This window comes from Rhincodon typus, chromosome 5 (assembly GCF_021869965.1).
Source record: "Rhincodon typus isolate 14 chromosome 5, sRhiTyp1.1, whole genome shotgun sequence".
NCBI classification, from domain to species: domain Eukaryota; kingdom Metazoa; phylum Chordata; class Chondrichthyes; order Orectolobiformes; family Rhincodontidae; genus Rhincodon; species Rhincodon typus.
In genome coordinates, this window is record NC_063336.1 from 38841272 (window position 1) to 38863770 (window position 22499).

The 22499-nt window shown below is 40.0% G+C and overlaps 1 protein-coding gene across 2 annotated transcripts in view; it reads right to left on the bottom strand.

Moving 5' to 3' along the window:
- Positions 1–3505: 3505 nt before the first annotated feature.
- LOC109923570 (ensconsin-like) overlaps positions 3506–22499 on the bottom strand; it is a 132377-nt gene continuing 113383 nt past the window's right edge. For both annotated transcript variants that reach the window (XM_048597400.1, XM_048597402.1), the window contains exons 13-18: positions 16484–16585; positions 15604–15654; positions 15446–15515; positions 12977–13109; positions 6215–6450; positions 3506–5410 (exon numbers count right to left, since the gene is read on the bottom strand). In XM_048597400.1, the coding sequence (XP_048453357.1) occupies positions 5400–5410; positions 6215–6450; positions 12977–13109; positions 15446–15515; positions 15604–15654; positions 16484–16585 (603 nt within the window). In that variant the 3' untranslated portion in view covers positions 3506–5399. The remainder of the gene's footprint in view (positions 5411–6214; positions 6451–12976; positions 13110–15445; positions 15516–15603; positions 15655–16483; positions 16586–22499) is intronic.

Consider the following 22499-nt stretch of genomic DNA (forward strand, 5'->3'; position numbering starts at 1 on the left):
CACCGCCTCCTCTGTAAAATGGACATTTTTCAAGATGTCGCTATTTATTTCCCCAAGTTCTCTAGCTTTCATATCCCTCTCCACAGTAATCTTTGCAGTTTTGGCATAAGGCTTAGGAATTACAAGATTGGGACATTCCTCCAAACACAATTTTCAGAAAAAAAATAAACATTTCACCCTGAACTCAATAGAAGGATTCTATTTTCAGAAAATAGGAGAGATCAGCTGGGCAGCCCTTCTTTGCAGGCTTCTTGTTCTCTCACTGAAAGATCAGATAAAGTAAAGAAATTCTCAAACAGCCCCAGAACCTGCACATGGTTGGCTTCCTGTCCATCTGATTTTTAGAATCATTGGTTTAAGTTACTGCAAGAGGAACCTTGATCAATTTTTGCTGGGCATCATTTAGAGGGTACACATGGCTGCCACTAGGTGTTGCTGATGAATTGAGTGAATACTAAAAGGTGCTGGATGGGGATGCTAATTAAGCAAGGTAGTTTGACCTGGATGTGTTATTGGAGCTGCAGTCACCCAAGTGACAGCACACCATCTTCCTCCTGGCTTGTGCCTTGTGGATGGTGGACGGTGGACTGGTACTGGGGAGATAGGAGAAGAGTTACTCCCTACAGAATTCCTAGCCTCTGGAGGACAGCATACAGTGCATCTGAGGCACAACCTTCAGGAAGGACAAAACTTATTGCAGTAATTTAAGGGCTGAATTCTTACTGTCTGCCACAGGGAAGGTCACTGCAAAATTTCTCTTCAATTGCTTCCTCCTAGTGGCAGAAGAGCTCCGACCAGAGCGGACTCTGTCCATTAAGGGGGATAGTCAACACGGTCTTCACAGAAAGAAATATCTAAGAGAAGTGCAGAGAGCAGTGGCGATCTTTATATTCGGCATTTTGCCACCTCACAAGGATCTTTGATACTATCAGCAAAGAAAAATTATTCTCAAATTTGGCTGCCCACAGAAATCGTCAGCCCACTTTGCTTGCTGCATGACATACAGGTAGCAATCCTCATCAATGGATCCACCAGTACATATGCAAACTGCAGTCTAGCAAGGCCGTATCATCACACCAACACTCTTCTCCATCTTCCTTGCCACAACATTTCACCCCATATCCAATAAAGGTTCCCACTGGTGTGGAGCTTCTCTACAAGAGTGTGAAATTGTTTAGCTATATTGTTTCCAGTCTAGAACTAAGACCATCAAAACCGCTATCTCCCCCAAACCACCGTCAACACATAGCATTTAAGATTGCACATTCGGTCAAATATCATAAAGACAAAAGGTCTTCTACCAACCTGCTTCCACCATGCAACCCCATCCCCCGACTATCAATATTCACAGCGAGCTACCGAACAATAGAGTAACTTTCATTTCTTTCCGAGTCACCTTTCAGAGCAGACTCAACAATGAAGTTTAACATTTTCTCTTGTTTGCCAGTGCAGCTTTTCAGCATCTGAGGAAGAGGCCTCAATCCCAACACCATGATCATGGTCGACAGGGCAGTAGCATTACTTACCCTTCTGTTTGGGTCAGCGACATGGAGAATGTTTAGACATCAAGTCCCTAGAGAAATATCACCACTGGTAGGATAGGCACTTCAATATCAGTGACCTCTCTCAAGCCAACATTGAAGCACTGACAATCAAGAGTTGGCACATCATCCACATATTTGGCACAAGACTCTCAAAAGCACACTACTTTGTTCAGTCATAGCAAGTAGTTACCGAGGACAGAAAATTGCTTCAAAGATGACATCAAATCTGGATGCTGAGAGACAGTTTCCTCTTATCAGATAATCAAGGACTAGGCATCATTGTTTAAAATCAAGGGTCACACATTTCAAATTGAGATAAGGCAACACATCTCAGATTGGAGTGTCTTTGGAACACTCTTCCTGAAAAGGTTGGGGTGGGGGTGGTGTGGTGGATGGACAGAGACAGCGAGTGTTAAATTGTTAAGCAAGGTGCTAATGTGTCATCAGGGCATGGCAGGAATGTGGATTCGTTACCATAAGATGTCAGAGAAGTGGGCCATTCAGCCCATTGAGTCTGCTCTGCCATTTAATTTCATCTGATTATTTTCCCACCCTTCCCTCAAGTTAAAATCAGATCAGCCACAATCTTATTGAATAGGAGAGCACGCTCCAGGGGTCAAACGACTACTACTGCTCCATATTCACGAGCCTCTTAAAGTAAAAAGTAACATCCCCATCGACTTGTGGGAATTTCTGCTCTACACACTCAAAATGCAGAATCAGCATCCACAAAAGGTGCCAAACAAACAGCTCTATCAGGCCACTGTGGAGGCTGAGCACAAATGGCATAAACAGCCCAAGCATCCCACCCACCCACTTCTTCAAACACCACCTGCAGAAGGCTGTATGGACTGAGCACTCTATATTTAGTCACTTCAGGACACACAAACTCTGGAGTGAAATTCAGTCTTGAGAGGCTAAGCTATTGTTTAAGGCAGCGATTGGCAGATTTTTACATACCAATAACAAAAAGGATGTACAGATAGTGTGGGGGGGAAAAAAGGAGTCAAAATGGATTATTAGTCATGATTGCACTGAATGATGGAGCAGGTATGTTGGGCAGAAAAGGCCTACTCCTGTTCCTACCTTTCCACTTGGGAGATGGCCAAATCCTACACCCATATCACATGCTTACTTGTAGTGCTTCACTCAAGTTACATGCCACATTGAGGAGAACCAACTGATCACTTGCAAAAGGCTAGGTGATCAGAAGGAAGTTTCCACAATTTAAATTGAAGTGAAGTGTGCTTGGAATCAATGAAAACTCTCAAGGATATGCACCATTTGCTTGAGGGGGTCTGCTCAGTGGAAATGAGCATAATCCAGAGAAATTGTGGTAGTCCAGGATATTGGCAATATTAGCAATATTAGCCAATTGGTGCATTAATCTTTAAGACAGTTCTCCCAAAACAAAACAGTGTCAAATTTATATAATTTGAGCTACAGCAAGTTAAGAAATTTTAAGAAATAGCTTTAAAAATATAATTCAACCAATTACATGGACATTATAAATAAGATCTGTCCTTTCATATCTTAAATTTAATGTCCTATATTATGTAGCAGAATAATGACTGAAGAAAAGCACCTTGGTATGGATTCTAAGTTTAAAAAAGTGAATTACTGGGCTTAGTCTCAGTTTGTAGGTCCCACTACAGCATATCCTCAATTAAATTCTGTTTTGAGTTTTACAAAGGAAAATCAGATCAAGAGAACAAGAAAAGTCAATAAGTACAGAAACATAAGTGAATAAATGAGCACTTCAAGGAAAAAAAAAATGCCAACAGGTAAGCTTTAAAACACAAAGTCCCATAATGAACACACAATGAATTACTCTTTGAAGTAGTTTTCTGAAAAGGTACATCTGTAAACCAAATCCATCAGTCAGAATTTATAAATTTTAACTAAGCCACGATTTTCAAACTAGTTCTCTAGAAATAATAAAACTGCAAAACACACACTAGTTACAGAAACTATTATTTTATTGCATTTGTGCAAGTCATCAACTTGTCTCCAACAAATTTTAAGGATCATCTTTTGGAACTACAAAAGTTAGGTAAGGTGGGAAATGCAGAGAAAGTGGAAAACAAAGGGGCATTTTTCTTTCAAAATCATGCAGGTTTTACTGAGCCTTCACTCAAGTTTATTTTATATGAGAAGCCAGCTTGTTGGCCAAACCTCTTCATAAACACAAATTAATTTAATTCATTGTTTTGTATTTAAATTAGGCAGGAAAGTAGCACAAAGATCTGAAACACTACGTATAATCTCTACATTCAAAAATAAATCAATTCAGAACATTCCACTGATAAAAGTAAATCAGCAAAAGATCACACCCTTGATTAGTGTGGTAATTATCATATTACAACTGAAAATCAATTAAGAGAATCTAAAAATATTAACTCAAAAGAATTTTGTACACCCATCTATACAGATTAAAACAAAGCTAAAGAAAATGCAAAGATTCTTCCCCATTTTTAAATAATTTCTATATACATGGATGAATAGGTGATACAGAAAAGATGAAAGAACAGAATACGCAGCTATACAATGATTATTGAACAAATGCTAAATGGCTTTTTTCTACTTGTGGATAGATGAAGACTTTAAAAGTTTAGACCCAGCCTTTCATTTACCACAACATGTACACCAGCTGGTTTTAAATTAACCTATTAACTTATTTTATATATTTAATTTCCTGTAATGATCAACTTTGAATAAAGGACTCTCACAAAGTATTTCAATCATAATTCTCAGGAGAGAAAAAGAACCGAATTCTGATCATATTTAGTATTGCCTGCAATAATTTTAGAACTCAAGAAAAAGTGCACGGTTTTACAGTCATGCTCTGTAGCAGCAATATCTAAACATGAAATGGAAGTTATGAGCTTCACTTGTGCAGTAAATTACAACGGAGTTAAATTTAAAGACTCAAAATCTAGTGCCTGAAAGTCATAGAAGGAATGCCATCTCAAACGCCCAGGAAAAGTCAGGTTTCTTGCTCTGAAACGAGCACAACTAAAGACTCCATAAACCACTTTTAGTTCATCTCATGATCTGATAAGGCAATCAGATTTAAGTCGTATCATCTAAATTTCAACTGTCTTTTCATTAGATCATAAGACTGTTCGAGACATTTCACTGGTATAACTAATGTGCCTCGAAGTTACCTTGTGATAAGTAGCAACTGATGTGCAACAGGTCCTTTATCAACCATTCACAGAATTACCATTAGATCCAATTAATTACACACTATTTTCAATATTTTTCTATTGGACCTAGTGTAATAAAATTATGAATTGGAGACAATAGTGAAGTATCTAAAATGATCTGCTTAGCATTTAAGGATTACAGAGAACTAGGCAGAACTCTCCATGCCATATTTAAACAATTGGTTTACATACCTATCTATATGGCCTCATTATCAACTACTTTCAGCTCAAACAAGCTTTTTCAAGTAATAGGTTTCTGAAAAGTGAATGTGCTGCTAGTTTTGAAATACTGCCCTTCACCAGCATAAATTGGTCATTCTCATTTGTTATACTATGTAGAAGAATGTCAATTCCCTGAAGGAACATGTTGGAAAAGCAGTTTATATACAATGCATACTAAGCATGATTAACCAGTGATCAGAGTTAACCAGATGTTCAGTTAGCAAATGATGAATTCCTCTCAAACCACACCTCAAGTTCATATTTCCATTTTCATAGCTGTGGCTAGTTTCTAGCTTTTTAAAATTAGATGCTGGATTGCAAAATGGTGGCACTTCAATCCTTCTTGATGCAAAACAAAAGGAAATCCAGTTGCTGTGAATGTGCTTACTGAACACCATAACTTTGTTATTCCTGCTCAACGCTCTTAAATCACCTCTGGAAAAAATAAAGAGCAGAAATAAAAATTACAGCAATTAGTTACATTTATGAAATAAAAATTCACATGACTATTCAAAATCTGGAAATCATCAGATAAACACAAAAGCATAAATGGGGACAAAGTATAAATTCAGTGCCCCTGAAGCCCCTTCCAGAAAGCATAATTTGAAATTATACATTCAATCAATCTTCCAGGTCATACAGTAGTTTTCTTGCAGTTCATTTCTCAACCCTGCAAAAGCACATGTTTAGAGAACCACAAAGAGCAGCATAAACTGCTGTCTATTGTTTCATTGTAAAACAGAGCATGCAGAAGTTCAACTTTTGTGTTCCTTTAGTGACAATCCAGCATTTGACCTTTGTCACTGTCTTGCTAACCAGTTATTTCTAAATTTAAGTCTGCATATTTGACTTCTTGGATGCCAAACCAAATCAAAATCGCGGCTTCAAATCAATGCTAAATAGAAAATATAGATATGTTTCCCAGAGTCAAAACTGCTTCTTATATCTCAATCAGAACTATGCCATCCTCATTTATCACCATGTGCTTACTAATAGAAGTCAACTTAAGTCAACAAAAACTGATTTTCAAATTTTTATCTCATACGTCTCAAACTTCTTCAGCTTCATAAAGCTCCATGAAAATTGGGTTTTTAAAATGTCAGTCACTTACAGATACCTGCTTCTCTATTCATTACCATGTCTTCAAGCGCTGGGCCTTAGCACATTGCATCCACAACATTAATATCATTAAAAAACATTAAACTTTTATATACTAACAGAAGTGAGTTAGCTACATACCTGCTGTTTGTTGAGTCTGAATGCTTTCTACTTTGGTTAATAACTCCACAGATCCATTTTCCTCAAATGCAATAATTGGATTCACAGGAATGCCATCTTTACCCTGACAATCATCACTTCTAGTTTCTGTGGCTACTCTAGTAGCTTTTATCTCAAATGAGAGATCAATAAAATCTTCAAAGCTTTCATTTTGCACAGAAACTCCATTCTCTCTAATGGTTTTCTTGGTAGCAGGACTAGAGAATAATGTTTAAAAAAAGTCAGTCAGCCAAGTAAATATTACATGGGTTTGGATACCAAGATATAGCAATGTTTTAGAAAGTAGGCTGTGATTATAATTTTATTACTGTCAATATATTTTACAGTTTAATCTGCCAAAAAGCTAGCACTCCCAAAGCTATTTAGTCTGAAAAGGTGAAAAATAATCATTGCTGGCTTCCCAATATTGCCAGTCCATCTTATACACAGGACTCCAAATTTTAGCAATAGATTGCTAGATGTTAGCAAGTTACCAATCACGAAACAATTGCTTTGGTAGAGGAGGTTCAATTTATATCTCAATTACACACCACTCATGAATAAGGAGCAGGAATAGGCCACATGGCCACTCAAACATAACACTGCAAAATAATTCAAAAAACTTTTAAAAAAACGATTTGTAACAAATGACTCTTACAAATGTACAGTGTTACAGATTGCATTTTTCTTTTTATTTTAACCAGGATTTATCCTGTTGATGTTACTTAATATGTCTCAACGTAAATTGCTAAGTGACACTGGTTACAGATTTGAAGTTTTCCTGATTTCAGCAGAAAATAGGTTGACAAGAGTGGCTACAATATTTCAATTATTTAACGTTTCATAGAATGTTTTTGATGCAGTGTTCTGGTCACCAAATATATGCAAAACAGTGCAAAAGGTAGAGCCAGAATAAGTAATAGTGGCAAAAAGTCAAAGCTTAAAGCTCTTTATCTGAAAGCACGCAGGATTTGTAACAAGTTAGATGAATTAGAATTTATTGTCATGTGTACTCAAATACAGAAGTACACAAGTACAATGTTGCCATTCCTGGCCCCATCTTACATAAAAAAGGTACAAAATCTTAGGTATAAAGTAAAAAAAAAGAAACAAAGTTAAAAGTTAAACATTATCGTGCTTCTTAATATAAAGTAGAAAACCAAAGAAATAAAGTTCAACAGCACTAATAAAAATCAATGAATGTGATTTGATAGCTATTATGGATGTCTTCAGGGTGATCAAGACTGGGAAACAATATTCAAGGGCATTCAACTTTCTGGAAGAATGCACAAATGAAAAGGAGGTGGGGTTGCTTTCCTAAAAAACATGGTATTATTGCAATGGTGAGTCATGATATCGATGCAAACGATTGAGACGTGGAACCAGTTTGGTTGAAAATAAGGAATAGCAAAGCAAAGAAGTCATGGATGGTAATCATCCAAAGGTCCCTGGGGAGTTGCCTCACCTGCAGGACACAGTATAAGCTGAGAACGGATGGAGTACAAGGGCAGTACAACTTCCGTGGAGATTTTAATCCGCATATTGCCTAGACAAATTAGGGAGTCATAGTCATATAGCAAGGAAACAGATCCTTCGGTCCAACTCGTCCATGCCAAACAAGTTTCCCAAACTAAACTAGTCCCATTTGCCTGCGTTTGGCCCACATCCCTCTAAACCTTACCTATTTGTGTATGTGGCTAAATGTCTTTCAAATCTAACTGTACCTGCACCTACCACTTCTTCTGACAGTTCATACCACATACAAATCACCCTCTCTGTGGAAAAGTTGTCCCTCGGATCCCTTTGAAATCTTTCTCCCCTCACCTTAAAAACATGCCCTCTAGATTTGAACTCCCCTACCCTAGGGAAAGATCTTTGCTATTCATCTTATCGATGCCCCTCATGATTTTATAAACCCCTAACTTCCGGTGAAAAAAGGTCCCAGCCTGTCCAGCCTCTCATTATAACTCAAACCTTCCAGTCCCAGTAATGTCCTTGTAAATCTTTTCTGCACTCTCTCCAATTTAATATCCTTTCGATAGCAGGGTGACCAGAACTGTACACAGTACTCCAAAAGTGACCTCACTAACATCCTTTACAACTGCCATATGATGTCCCAAAGCGTATATTCAATGGTTTCAGCAATGAAGGCAAGCGTACCAAATGTCTTCTTTACCACCCTGCCTACCTGTGACACAACTTTCAAAGAACCATGTACTTGAACTCCTAGGTCTCTGTTTGACAACACTTGCATGGCCCTACCATTAACTGTATAAGTCCTGCCCTTGCTCATCTTACCAAAATGCAACATTTCGCATTTATCCAAACTCCATCTATCACTCCTCAGCCCACTGGCTCAATTGATCAAGATCCCTTTGCAATCTTTGATAACCTTCTTCAGTATCTACTAAACCGCCAATTCTGGCGTCATCCGCAAATTTACTAACTATGCTTCTTAAATTCTCATCCAATTAATCTATATAAATGACAAACAACAGTGAACCCAGCACTGATCACTACAGAACACTGCTAGTCACAGACCTCCGGTCTAAATAGACAACTCTCCGTAACTACCTTTGGTCTCCTACTTGTGATGATTTTATGGCTTTGTGTTTCGTCCTGGTTTCACAGAGGGGAAGTGTGGGGGGGGCGGCGGGAAAGGAGACAGAGAGAAACGGAGAAAGAAAAAAATGGCAGGACGGACATTGACCAGTCTATGAGAAGATAAACAAGTCGAGAAGCCTTGGTGTTTCTTTTTAAAAAGAATAGAAGCAGCCTGAATGAGTGTGGTCAAGCTCCCACCACAAAACCATGGATTTTTAGCTTTTCAGCAGCAGTTGCTATTGGGATCTTGAAGAAGTGGAAGCTATTTTCCCCTCTGTTGATTGCAGCCAAAAGCTGGAGGTTCTCTTCCTGGGCTGTTGGATTGCGTGTAATACAATTGTTTTTTCAATTTGCCTTTTGCCAAGTATGTGTTTATGGGTTGTTACTACATTGGAACAGTTAATTCGTAATAGTTACTGTATCTATTATTCTGTTAAGTTTTCTAATAGATGTAAATTATCTGCAGTATTTCTTTTTGTTATATTTTAACTATAGTGTTTGAATAAGCTGTGTTTTGCTTAACATTGAATAGTTTGACCAATTGAATTGTATCCAGAACATAGCACCTGACATTTTCCTTTAAAATAAGAAATGTTAGGATCTAGGATTCCTTCTTAATATATTTCGAGGGGATCTGGTCTGGTCCATAACATACTGAAAAGGCAATTTTGTATCTAATTGGCAAGCTCTCCCTGAATCCCATGCGATCTCACTTTACTAATCAGTCTAAGGCTTTACTAAAGTCCAGGTAGACAAGTCCGTGTCTACCATTCTGCCCTCATCTATCTTCTTGGTCACGTCATCGATCATGTTTGAAAGACAATTTCCCTGGAATGAAGCCATGCTGATTATCCAGAATCAGTCCTTGTCCCTCCAAATGCATGTAAATCCTCTGTCTCAGAAAACCCTTCAATACTGACATGAAATATCAGTTTAGTGTCTCTCCCATCTCCAGTGGTTCCACAGATAGATGACCTTGTTGACACTGCTGCACCCAGTCATGAATGATGGTAGACAAAACAAGTCACTGGAGGAAGAGACCCCACAAAGATCCCCATCCTCAAATGGTGGAAGAGTCCAGCACATCGAAAACTAGGGCTGAAGCTTTCACAGCAATCTTCAGCCAGAGGTGATGAGTGGAGACACCAAAATAAAGTCATCTTGTTACAACCGTACAGGCCGTTGTGGAGGCCATTCTTAGAGTACTGTATATAGCTTTGGACCTCATATTTAAGGATTGATGTACTGGCGTTGGAGACAGTTCAAACGAGAGTCACTAGGCTGATTTCTGGGATGAAAGGATTGACTTACCAAGAACAGATAAACAGATTAGGCTTTTATTCATTAGACTTCAGAAGAATGAGAGGACAAAGAGACAACATTCTAAGGGAGATTGACAGGGTAGATGTTGAGATGATTTTCCATCAGTGAAGGTATCTCAAGCTAGGGAACGCTCAAAAAACTGATATCTGGAATTCTCTACCCTATAGAATTGACAGGCTAGATCACTGCCAATATTTAAAGGAGGTCGATTTTTGAAATACATAGAGAAATTGAGAGCTATAACTTCCATAAAAGTAACATCGTTGACTCTCAACTGCTCTCTAGGCAATTAAGGAAGGGCAATCAATGTATCCAAATATGGCCAACGATGCCACATCCCATAAATGAATAAAAGAAAAGAATTGAGGCCTGGGGGAAATTAGCTATTATCTTGTTAAATGGCATGGCAGGCTAGAGGGGCCTAATGGCTTATACCTGTTTCTGTTCTCATGTTGTTAAAATAAGCCCCTTTGAAATGCTCCAAGACTGATCATTTGTATCAAAGAGCCGAATTACAAAGAAAGCCTGAAGAACCACGAATGTTTCAGTCTGGTAAATGATGTAATAAAGATTTACTAGACAGCATATGAGACTCTATTTCAATATAAGAGAAGATGTGATAGCAGCACAAGAGGAAACAGGCTCAAATTAGGTTAACAAATCGAGCGGAACTTTGGACAGAGAAGTCTAGATGAAATGCACTTGTCATTTGACATTTCAATTCTATAAAAAAGGTAACCATAAGGTATTTCTACACCAGATCTAACTGACAAAAATTGATAGTTGTGATCGATCAATAACTTAATCGTTCTTGTATCATGCAACTGAGAGGATGGTAAGGAGGTCAACAAAGTGTCATTTATCCCCCCTCTTGTTTTGAAATTCTACTTTTTTTTTAAAATTGCAAAAATATACTTTGTTCATAGATGGAAATCTTTGTGTACATACACAGTTAATGAAGCTGTTCAGATCCAGACCTGTCTTTACTCACACAGAAGAAAACAAACTTTGAGGTTTGCCTTTCTCTATATTTACAATTAAACTCTTGGCTTTTAGCGGAGGCATCGGGAGGGTTTGATTAGTGAATAGAACTCCCTTATGCTTTGGCGGAAGGACCTTACAGAATGGTCTTTCCCAACTGTGCCTTGGCAGCAGCTGCCCCAAGATTTACTATGTACCTCAGCACATAGTCCTGGACCTTGGAATGTGCCAGTCTGCAACGCTCATTCGAGGGGTCAACTCCTTCAACTGGAAGGCCAGCATGTTTCGTGCAGACTAGAGCGTCTTTCACTGAGTTCATGCTCCTGCAGGCACAGTTGATGTTTGTCTCGGTGTGTGTCCCAGGGAACAGCACAGAGTCCTGCATCACAGTGCTGCTTGGGATGAACCTTGACAAAAACCACTGCATTTCTCTCCAGGCTTCCTTTACATAAGCACATCCCAGAAAGAGGTGCGTGACAGTCTTGTCCCTTCTGCAGACATTTTGAGGGCAGCGTGTGGTGGCGCAGAGTCCGAGCATGCATGAGAGATCTCACGGGCAGAGCCCTTCCCACCATCATCCAAGCAATATCCTGGTGCCTGTTGGAAAGTTCTGGTGATGAAATTTTCTGCCAAATGACTGACAGTCTGCACAGCGAACTACTCAACAAGATCCACCCCCTGCTCTTCACAAAGGGTGTGGATGTGACTATGTGCTGACCAGTGTCTGATGGACTTGTGGTTAAAAGTGTTTTTCTTCACAAATTTCTCCACGAAGGACAGGTGGTAATGAACGGTCCAACTACTTGGAGTATTCCGCTGCAACGAGGCCAAGCCTATCCTTTGCAACACCAGGGACAGGTGGAATCTCAATCTGTACTGAGAATTGGTGGTTATGTACTGAGCATCTATGCACAGCTTGATGCAGCCACATACAAAAGGTGGCCATTAGGGGGAGGATAGCATTGAGTATGTTTTAGCCCCACTTTTTCCAGATCTTTATACATAATGTCCCTTTGGACTCAGTCCATCTTCGACCTCCAAACAAAGTGAAAGATGGCCTGGGTGACTGCAGCGGTGCAGGTTTGGGAAATAGGTCAAACCTGCGCCGCGTACAACACAGTACTTCACACCTGATGACCAGGTTTTTACCCACAATGGTGGGGGGGGGGGGGCGCGCCCAGGGGGGGGAGTTCTCGCCCCAATTTGGTGACACACTCCTCTCACATTTTGGCACAAGCCCCAGCTCCACTGAGCCAAATACAGAGCACCTTCAGGTAATGAAAGATTGTTTGTCCCTGTTCCCAAAGAGCGTGGCCTCATTCTTGCCTCGATTTACCTTGGCACCCGAGGCCAGTTCAAACTGAGTCTGTGCACGGTGACAGTGGATCCAAGCAGAAAACGATGACTTCGTCCAAGTACAGGGGGAGGTAGTGAACTGCAGGCTTCCACTGCCTGGAATGGTCACCCTTTCAGGCTACCATCCTTCCTGATGGACTCAGCAAAAATGCTCTATATAAACACACAAACAAGGCAGGAGAGTGTGGACTGCCCTGCCTGACTCCAGACCTGATGATTGGGAAGCTTTCTGATTCCCACTCATTGATTGAGATTGCACTAACAATGTTGGTGTAGAGCAGTCGGGATCCAATTGCAGAATTACAGGGCACAAGACTAAAATTGATCAAATTACCTTCCAGAGTATATTTAGTAAGTATACCTTGTAATCAATAGCATTAGCATTGTGTTTGCTAATGTTTCTTAATTTATTTTCAATTAATCTAGATTAGCATTCAACCAAAGTATCAAAAAAATTAACTAAATTAACACCATTCTTACCATTCTTTATCTATTTGAGAATGATCTACAAATTCCACCTTATTGTCCACTTTTTTAATTACTGACTCCTCACTGGCCATTTCTTCTGAGACCTTTGACGTTGCTTCTGTTAAGTCAGGATTCTGGCTGGATGCTGAAATGATAAAATAGATGCAGAAATAAGTTTCTATGAAAACACTTGATCAAGTCTAATATTACATCATTAAATCCAGAATATAACATTTATTGGCTCTAACCATAGTTAGAGTAACAGTAACTAACTCGACAACATCATGTTGTGTAGAATTTATAGAATGTATACAGAGCATTTAATCCAAATAGACTGTGCCAAAATTTACGTTGCGGAGTAGCCTTCTCCCTACCTCATCTAATACCAACATGTCTTTTTTTTTTGTCTGGCTTGCTCATAACGCAGTCCTTTGTCCTAGCTACTCTTTCTGATTTTAAAGTTCTACAGTCTAATGACTCTTTGGGGGGGAATAGAAGTTTTTCATAATTTTTCAATTGGATTTAACAGCGACTCTTACATTTGTGGCCCTTAACTTTGATTTTCTCTCACCAATGAAAAAATACTGTCTCCATCTACAGCTTGGAGGGGAGATCAATGAAGGTTTACAAAATTGATTCCTGCCAAGAAAGTCTGTCCTGACTGGACAATTTTGAGTAGGATGGGATTATACCCAAATTTAAGCGAATGACAACTGAGTTCAATCAAACACATTTCTGAGAAGTCCAAAGTTAGCTGCTTGTTGGAGTGCGGCAAAGCCAAATGCATAACGAGCTGAGGGAATTTTAAGGGTCTCTCAAAAGTAAAAACTTATCAAGTTTGCTTAACTGTAACTGCAAATTGTAGCTTCTTCATGTTTCAGTCCGTGATAAACAAACTCCCTGCTGAAAAGCAGGTGCAGGTAGTGGATTATATGGCTGGTTAGAACTGGTTCTTAACTCATCGGAATTTCTGGTTACTGAGATGCGTCAGCTTGTCTGAATGTAGCAAGGCCAAGTGCTTATGGATAGGGGGACGGACGAATGGAGGGAGGGAGGGAGGACATGCTGTTTTAATCTGCCACAAAAAACAAACAGTGGTCCGAGACAGGGATAGAGACATTGATTAGGTGAGCAGGTTAGAGAGTTTTCATTCTGCACTCACACTCCCGTCTTTCCAAAGTAGGCAGCATTTTGACGATGCTGAAGAAATAAAATATTATGTAAATTTATATGGTAACAAATTAAACTACATAAAAAGTGATAATTTTGAGTGAGATTTTTAAAACGGAAACCTAATTACTTAAATGAAACACAGTAAAAATACCAGGGCAGGATTTATTGTACCTCCAGCATATAGGAACTGGTGGATTCCATGGCTTGGGTTCAAATACCACTACTGCAGCTGACTGAATCAAAAACTCGTCTGGGGGCTCAATTCTCCCTTAGGGGCAGCACAGAGTCTCACAACACTAGGGACACATTCATATTCAGCCTTTAGTAGACTGAGAAGTTTGCACTTTCTCTCAATGACTGCATGGGTTTCTGCCGGCTGTTCCGGTTTCCTCCCACTGGTATCGGGATAGGGATAGGGTGTGGCTGTGGGTCTGGGTGGAATGCTGGGTGGGAGAGTTGGTGTAGACCTGATGGGGCAAAGGCCTCTTTCCACAATGTAGGGATTCTATGACTTTATGAATGTGAGGAACCAATCCAGAAAAAATAAAAAAAAATGGGGTTTCAATGGGGGCTATGAAGGGTCCTTTCAAAAAACCTAGTTAAGTCAAAAAACAAAAATCAAGTCCCAAAGGAACTGGAGATCAAAGCTGTAATCACTCAGTGGTGAGAAAACAGTTCACAGAAATCAGATTTTGGGTACAAATTGTATAATTTGGGTTTCCCGGGTCCTGGTCTAAAAAAATAAGGAGTGCTAGCTAAACAGACTTGTAAGATACAGAGAGCTATTTCTGAGGATCTGATACTGATGGCAAAAGTTATGACTGCCAAGTTGGATTCAACACAATGCAGGTCCACTTGGAGCAGTAATAACATCCAATTGCTAAATCTATATTCGTGCATCCCACATGGAAAGTTTAATTGCTTTTCAGGTATAATTAGACATTGGCAACAGGTTTCCGAGGACTTCCAGATTGTATTTTTCAATTTAAAGGGCACTGGGTCCTTCTTCTTGATGATCAGTGGGCATGTAGATGAGTCACAGGCTTTTTGATTCAGTGCAAAGGGTATGGTGCAAGTTTGCCATCATGCTGTCATTCTCCTTTCTGATGACTCCTACTCTTTTAGGTTGTCAGGCTATTAAAGCCTTTGGAATAGATTAAGCATGGCGGCACCGAGTTCTCTCAAATCCAGAAGTTAAAAATCATTCATTCCGTTCTAGACGGTAGGTCTAAACTCTACAGGTGAAGGGCCAAAGTCCAACTGCAGAGTTCAATATCCACACAGCTCTGTATTAATATTTAGAATTACCTTCATCAAGAGATGCTGGTTTAGGTACATCCCCATTTGTCTGCTCGGTTAGCCTGACTCGGTTATCCTTCTGTGAAAGGAAGAATTAAGCATAAATAAATGCTGAAAAGGTACATGTACTGGTATAGTTTTGAAGTAATTTGTTAAGTTTTGGATACCTTTTCAGAAGTGTCAGATTTTCTTGTTCTTTGCATGATTTGCTCAAGCCTCTAGAAGATACAAATTCAGTCAATATGGCAAGTGAATTATCAATGTTAGGTGCGTTAAGCCATGGGAAATACAGGGTTACAGGGAAAGGGTAGTGGGATAGGTCTGGTAGGATGCTCCTCGGAGGGTCGGTGTGGACTTGATGCGCCAAATGGCGTGTTTCCACACTGCAGGGATTCTATGATTCTACGCAGCATGACCAGTCTTCCCAGCATGCTGATCTTCCAATTGAGTTCATGTGAAGTGGTCACATGTGGGATAACTTGAAGGTACTCTTTCCCCTCCCAAATAACTAGGGGCAGAGAGAAAAACAAAAATCAGGACTTGCTCATGAGAGGAACTTATGTTGCTGTGCTCATTCTCTCCCCTCCTAGCAATCTAGGGCCAAAACAAAAGAATTGGGCTTGTGATCATGGTTTGGGAACCCCTGAATTAGTCCATACAAAAGAGATGACATTGCTTGTTATACACACTGTCTTGTGTACAGAACCCAGCCATATCATTCCAAAAAGGATCCATAGTCTTGATCCAAGTTCGGTTATTTCAGCTGGGGTGAGAGTAAGTTTTCTTCACCAATGCAAGCAACAGGAGGGGAAAACAAAAAGTGTTAAATTAGGACTATTTTTGAGCAACTCTTGCTGTAAACTATGTGAATGAATGGCAGGTGTCACTGTTCAAATCTTGTTGATATTCCTCTTCAGGCTAACAAAAACCAGCCATTTTTTTGAGTCAAGGGGTGGCCAGCAAATGCACTAAAACCCATCATGACCGAACATTCAAGACAACACAGAAGCCAGCAAAAAAGACATTTCCTAAAACTGGCCATATTACCTTTTTTCTTTCCATTCGCTCTTGTTCTTCTTTTTGGAAGTGTTTCTCACGTTCTATTCGCAACCTCTCAGCTTCTTCTCTAGCACGAGCATCATCTTCTTTCTGAAAACGATGTAATGAGCCAGATTTATCACTTGAACAACTGTAAACAGCAAATTCGGAGTGTTGCTATAAACCCTCAGCTTGTCCAAAAGTAGTAATGGACAAGCTGTAAAACAAAAAGGCTATAATGTTAGGAATGATTAAGTGAGCCAACTAACTACGATTGATTTCTACAATCTAAATCAAACAGGAAACAATAGGTGCTCTTTCAATGATCCAAACAGACATGGAAACCAGACACAAGAACTTTAATATGTCCGTTTGATTTTCAGTTTTACACCCGGAAGCTAGAAATTAAAGTCCTGATTTTCTCTGCAGATGGAACCAGGAATACTGGAAGTGCTGTCCCTAAACTCATCATGTATGATTTTCACAGGGGTGAGTTCAGGGACAGCACAGGTTTTCTGATTAATGGAGACAGCTAGTCATTTAAACATCAGTTATCTTACTAAAATCCTATTACCAGTGGTCACGAAACCATCACATCAAACTAATGTCCTTCAGGAGACAAGATCTGTTTTGGCCTATGCATGACTCCACATTCACAGAAATGTGGTTAACTGAGGTTTTAGCAAAAATTTGTAGCTCAGGTTATGGATGCAGTTGTTCATTTGCTCGCTGAGCCGGTTGTTCTGTTGAGTGCAGACATATTGTCACCATTCTAGGCAACGTCATCAGTGCGAACTCTAGTCGAAGCGTTGGTGTTCTGTTCCATTCCGAAGTTATATGATCCTCTGGTGCGGTGGGTCTTGTCACTTCGGTTCTGGCTTTTAGCAGCAACTGGGACAAGCGAACAGACATGCAAACAAATTTCTGCAGGCCTGGGTTCTCAACGCGTGACTCCATTAGCAAACACAAAAATAGACCCTATATACAGACTGCTGCTAAAAATCAGAACTGGAAGTGACAAGATCCACCACACCAGGGGATCATATAAATTCGGAATGGGGCAGAACACCAACGCTTTGATTAAGGGTCGCGCTGATGATTTGTTACCATTCTAAGCAACATCTGCACACCACGGAACAACTGGCTCAGCAAACAAACGAGCAACTGCACTGCATGTGGTTAACTCTTAAGTTTCGAGATTGAGATCCCGCGATAGGGTTAGGGTTTATTGAAGAAAGTGGAAATGGGTGGTTAAATGAGAAAGCAGAACAAAGGTATTGATTTAAGCTAATAGTTGCAAAACTTGTCAGGCAACATGACTGACAAAGGTAGCACTTGTTAGCAGAGCTAAAATCCTGATATAATGTGTTTAAGGGAATACTGGACTGTTGAAAGTAGTTGTGACACAAAGAATTCCACACAACATATCATCTGCAACCAGCTAGCCTTTTGGGTCGTGCCCATTCTAGAGAAGGATATATGGAGTGGTGGTGGTTCGGGTCTTTTTTTGGGGGGTGGGGGCAGCAGCAGTGATATATAACTGAGTCAAAGCTTTGTGATCTCATTCAGAAGAACATGTCCATACAGTAAGTGTAAGATTTAAAGTTAAGAATGTGCTTAAAGGACACATATCTTCTCCCTTTTCCCATGAAACCAGGGAGAAGTATTCCCAATCATTTCTACACAGTGAGGGAATTCTTAAAGCAGAGTCTAAGAACAGCTGTTGCTGTTAATTTGCTTCCTTAAATTTATTGATCATTAGCCTCAATTTTAACGCCTTCTCTGCTCAGACCAACTAACAGTCAGATGAGGAATTAAAATCTGAAATGGTGAACATAGGTGAAGGTGAAGTTGCCATAGTCCCAGAAGGCCATAAGGCTGCTCCCTCATTAGAGAATCATAGAACCCCTGCAGTGTGGAAGCAGGAACCCTCCAAAGAGCATCCCATGCAGACCCACCACCTCACCCTATCCCTGTAACCCTGCATTTCCTATAGCTAATCCACCTAACCTGCATACACTATGAGCAATTTAGCAAAGCCAGTCCACCCAACCTGCACATCTTTAGACTGTGGAAGGAAACCAGAGAGCCTGGTGAAAACCCGCTCAGACACAAGGAGACTCACAGACAATTGCCCGAGGGTGGAATCAAATCCAGGATCCTGGCACTGGGGCAGCAGTGTTAACCACTGAGCGACCATGCCATCCTAAGAGAGAAGAGTCCTTCATGGTAACCTCTAACAGTACAGGCATTGAACTCACACTGTTGGCAGCACGCTGCGTTGTAAACTAGCTATCCAGCTGATTGAGCTAACTGATCTCGTAGTACTATACCATAGCAATATATGGCATTAAAGGTGAACCCTCCCATCCAAAGGCTGCAGCTAAATGCAGATAGAGGTTGAAAGAGTATGTTGTCAGCCTTTTGCAACATGCAAAGGTCAAAACACAGACTGCATCAGAACCATGAGATGTCACCAACTTCCAGCCTCGCAACACATCACAGGCGGAGGAGCTAACTGGTCAGCACAGGAAAGTCAATTTAAGAATATTGTGTCAGTTTGAACTCCTAGTAGGTCAGAAGGAGCAATAGTGAAGGGGCCCCTCTAATCTAGTCTTCTTCTAATCATGTTTAACCACCTCTCTTCCTTCAATTCCTGATCAGCTCTACATTGGACTGCCAAGGATAGCTTCCGCAAGTCCCTGGCTGTACGCACCTCACCAAATTCCAACTCTCACCTGCTGGCCAAATGGTGAAAACGTTTATTTAAAAGTGGTCATACTATTAAGATTTAGTGAGCCTTCTTGTCACTAAATCCTCCAGGAACACCTCTTCCATTAGACTCAAGAATTTTAAAAGCAGTTTAATGTGATATAGGATGCTAGGATAGAGCATCTGGAGTACAAACTTTGAGCTCAACACCAATGTGCAACATGGTGGATCTGCTGAGCATTTGAGCTCAAGATCAGTTCCTGTCCCTTGTACAAATCAAAGCCATAGTTTTTAAATGGATAATACAAAGTAGCTGGTGGAGAGGATAAAAAGGTGCAAATTGACTGGCCCGCCTGTAAGACCAGTGATATACTGATGTCACAAATCATAATATGACACCAGCTGCATTCCTTGCACTTATTAGCGAGGAGGTGGTGACTAGGAGAAGAGAGTATTTCTAGTCTTTAAAGTAAAAGTCAGGTCTTTAGATTGTGTTAACGCTTCTAGTCTTTTTCTTTTCCATCTTATTCTTAAAAGGAGCTCATTAAACTACACCACTGATACTGGTGTAAATACACAAAATTACAATTAAGTGTAAAGAGCAGGGATATTCAAGTAATTAGCCAATAAATTAAATACAATAGTGATGGCAGGACAAGAGACGTTTATGTGCTGTAGCATGTGGGAATTGCAATGATCCAGGACAAAAGAAACCTGCAATAATTGTTGATATAACAAGGTGTACAGCTGGATGAACACAGCAGACCAAGCAGCATCAGAGGAGCAGGAAGGCTGACGTTTCGGGCCTAGACCCTTCTTCAGAAATAATTGTTTGCAGCTTGAGGAACTTTGGAATATTGTTGCAGTTTTGGTCTTCTTTTCTGAGGAAGGATGCTCTTGCTCTCGAGGGAGTACAGCGAAGGTTTACAAGGCTGATTTCGGGATGGTGGGTCTGATGTATGACGAGAGATTGACTACGTTGGGATTGCTTTCGCTAGAGATCAGACAAATGAAGGGGGTTCTCAAAGAGACTTACAAAATTCTAACAGGACTGGACAGGGTAGATGTTCCTGATGATGGGTGTGTCTAGAACCAGGGATCACAGTACGAGGATTCAGGGTAGACGATTTAAGACGGAGATGAGGAGACATTTCTTCACCCAAAAAGTGGTGAGCCTGTCGAATTCATTACCACTGGAAGTAGTCAATGCCAAAGCATTGAATGTAATCAAGAGGCAACTAGATATAGCACTTGGGGCGAATGGGATCAAAGGTTACGGGGAAAAGCAGGATGAGGATACTGAGTCAGATGATCAGCCATGATAGTGAAGAATGGTGGAGCAGGCTTGAAAGGCTGAATGGTCTCCTTCTGCTCTTATCTTCTATGTTTCTATGATCAGAGTTGAGAAGCTAGAGTTTGAGCTGCAGACATTGTGCCACATCAGGGAGGTGTAATGTTACCTGAACACTTTGCTCCAGGAGATGGTCAGTCCCCGCAGATTAGGGGACTCAAATTTGACCAATGGCTGTAAGTGAAGCAGAAATAGGGACCAAAGGGATACAGTTTGAGGAGCATTGGCCTCTGTAAAATCTAACAGTTATGGAGGCTCTTGTAAACAATGTGAATTAGAGGATGACTGCAGGAAAAGGATGAGCCGACTCACCAAGGTAATGTGGATACAGGGAACCAGTCAAGTGTTGGGAGGCGGGAGACCCTAGCAAGGTGGTGGTAAGGATATAGATATGGTTCTCTGCAGCCATTAGCTGGAGTTCTGCAGCCAGTGAGAGTCCCAAAGGCAGTATTGTCTGTCAGGTACCAGGGCTAAGAACATGTTCTCTAGGCTGGAGAGGAACTTTCAACAAGAGATGGATCTATGTGTTGATTACACATTGATAATAAATGATACTAATAAGACTAGAAAGGACATTCTACTGAAAGAATTTGAACAGTTAGGAACTAAATTTTAAAAAATTATTTAAATTGCAAAGCCAAAGTAACAATCTTGGATTTACTACCTGAGCTATGGGCAAACCATCTAGGGTAATTAAAGTCGAGGAGTTAAATGCATCACTCAAAAAATGGCGTGGGCGGAATGGGTTTCAGTTCATGGGGCACTAACACTAGTGCTGGTATAGTAAAGAACCGTTCTGGTGGGACAAGTTTCGTCTGAACAATACTGGGACTAGTGCCCGAGCAAATCAAACAACCAGGGCTGTGAAAAGGACTTTAAATTTAGTTTTGGGGGCAGGGTGCAGGACAAATCTGAAGAAAGGAAACATAGGCATATAAAGCAAAACAATATGGTCGCATTGATGATGCCTGGAGTGAGACAGGAAGAGAGAACATACAACCATTAAAAAAAATGTAAACGGGGTCAATAAAGGGGAAAAATGACAAGGTAAATTAACCGCTCTTTACTTAAATATGTATAGATTTCAGAACAAAGTAAACAAATTAATAGCACAGGATAATGTGTATGAGGTTACAGCAATTACAGAGACATGGTTACAAGTGGATCAAGGCTGGGAACTAAATATTCAGGGATATATCAATTTCTGAAAGGAAAAGCAAGGAGGAAAGGGTGGTGAGATAGCCAAAAAAAGACCTTACATCAGAAGATATAAAATCTATAATTCGTGAAGGCAAAAATGATGTGGGAAAGATGACACTGGTGGGTGTAGTCTGTAGGCCTCCTATAATTAATGGATCTGAAATAATGAATAAATCAGGAAAGAAGGGGCTCATGTTTAAAAAAATTGAATATAATCTTCATGTAGATTGAGAAAATCAGGAGGCTGACATAAGGAAGAATTTATTGAGCGCATTTGGGCCGTTTCCTACAACAATACATTGTCAATTCTAACAGATTCCGGGTTATTTTGGATCTTGTAATGGGCAATGATGCAGGTTTAATAAAGTTAGAATGAGAAACTTAGGTCAGAAACAACTGTTAAACTTAATTAAGACTAATTACAAAAAGAGATGATAACAAAGTTAGGTGGAATTTACCTGAAAAAGATAGTGAAGAACAACAGTAGACATTTAAAATATATAGATAATCTCTCAAAAGATATATCCCAGTTAGGAGGGAAGATTCTAGTAAGAGTATAAAACAACCAAAGGTACAAAATTGAAAGTAAAAAAAAAAAACAAACGTGACCAAGATTAATGGTAAGCCAGAGGACTTGGAAAGTTTTAAAACCAATGAAAGATTGTCCAAACAGAGAGAAAAGAGGGCAAACTAGAAAGTAATAAAGAAATGGACAGCAAGATCTATTTTTAAAAACTAGATTAAAAAAGAGGGGTTAAAGGC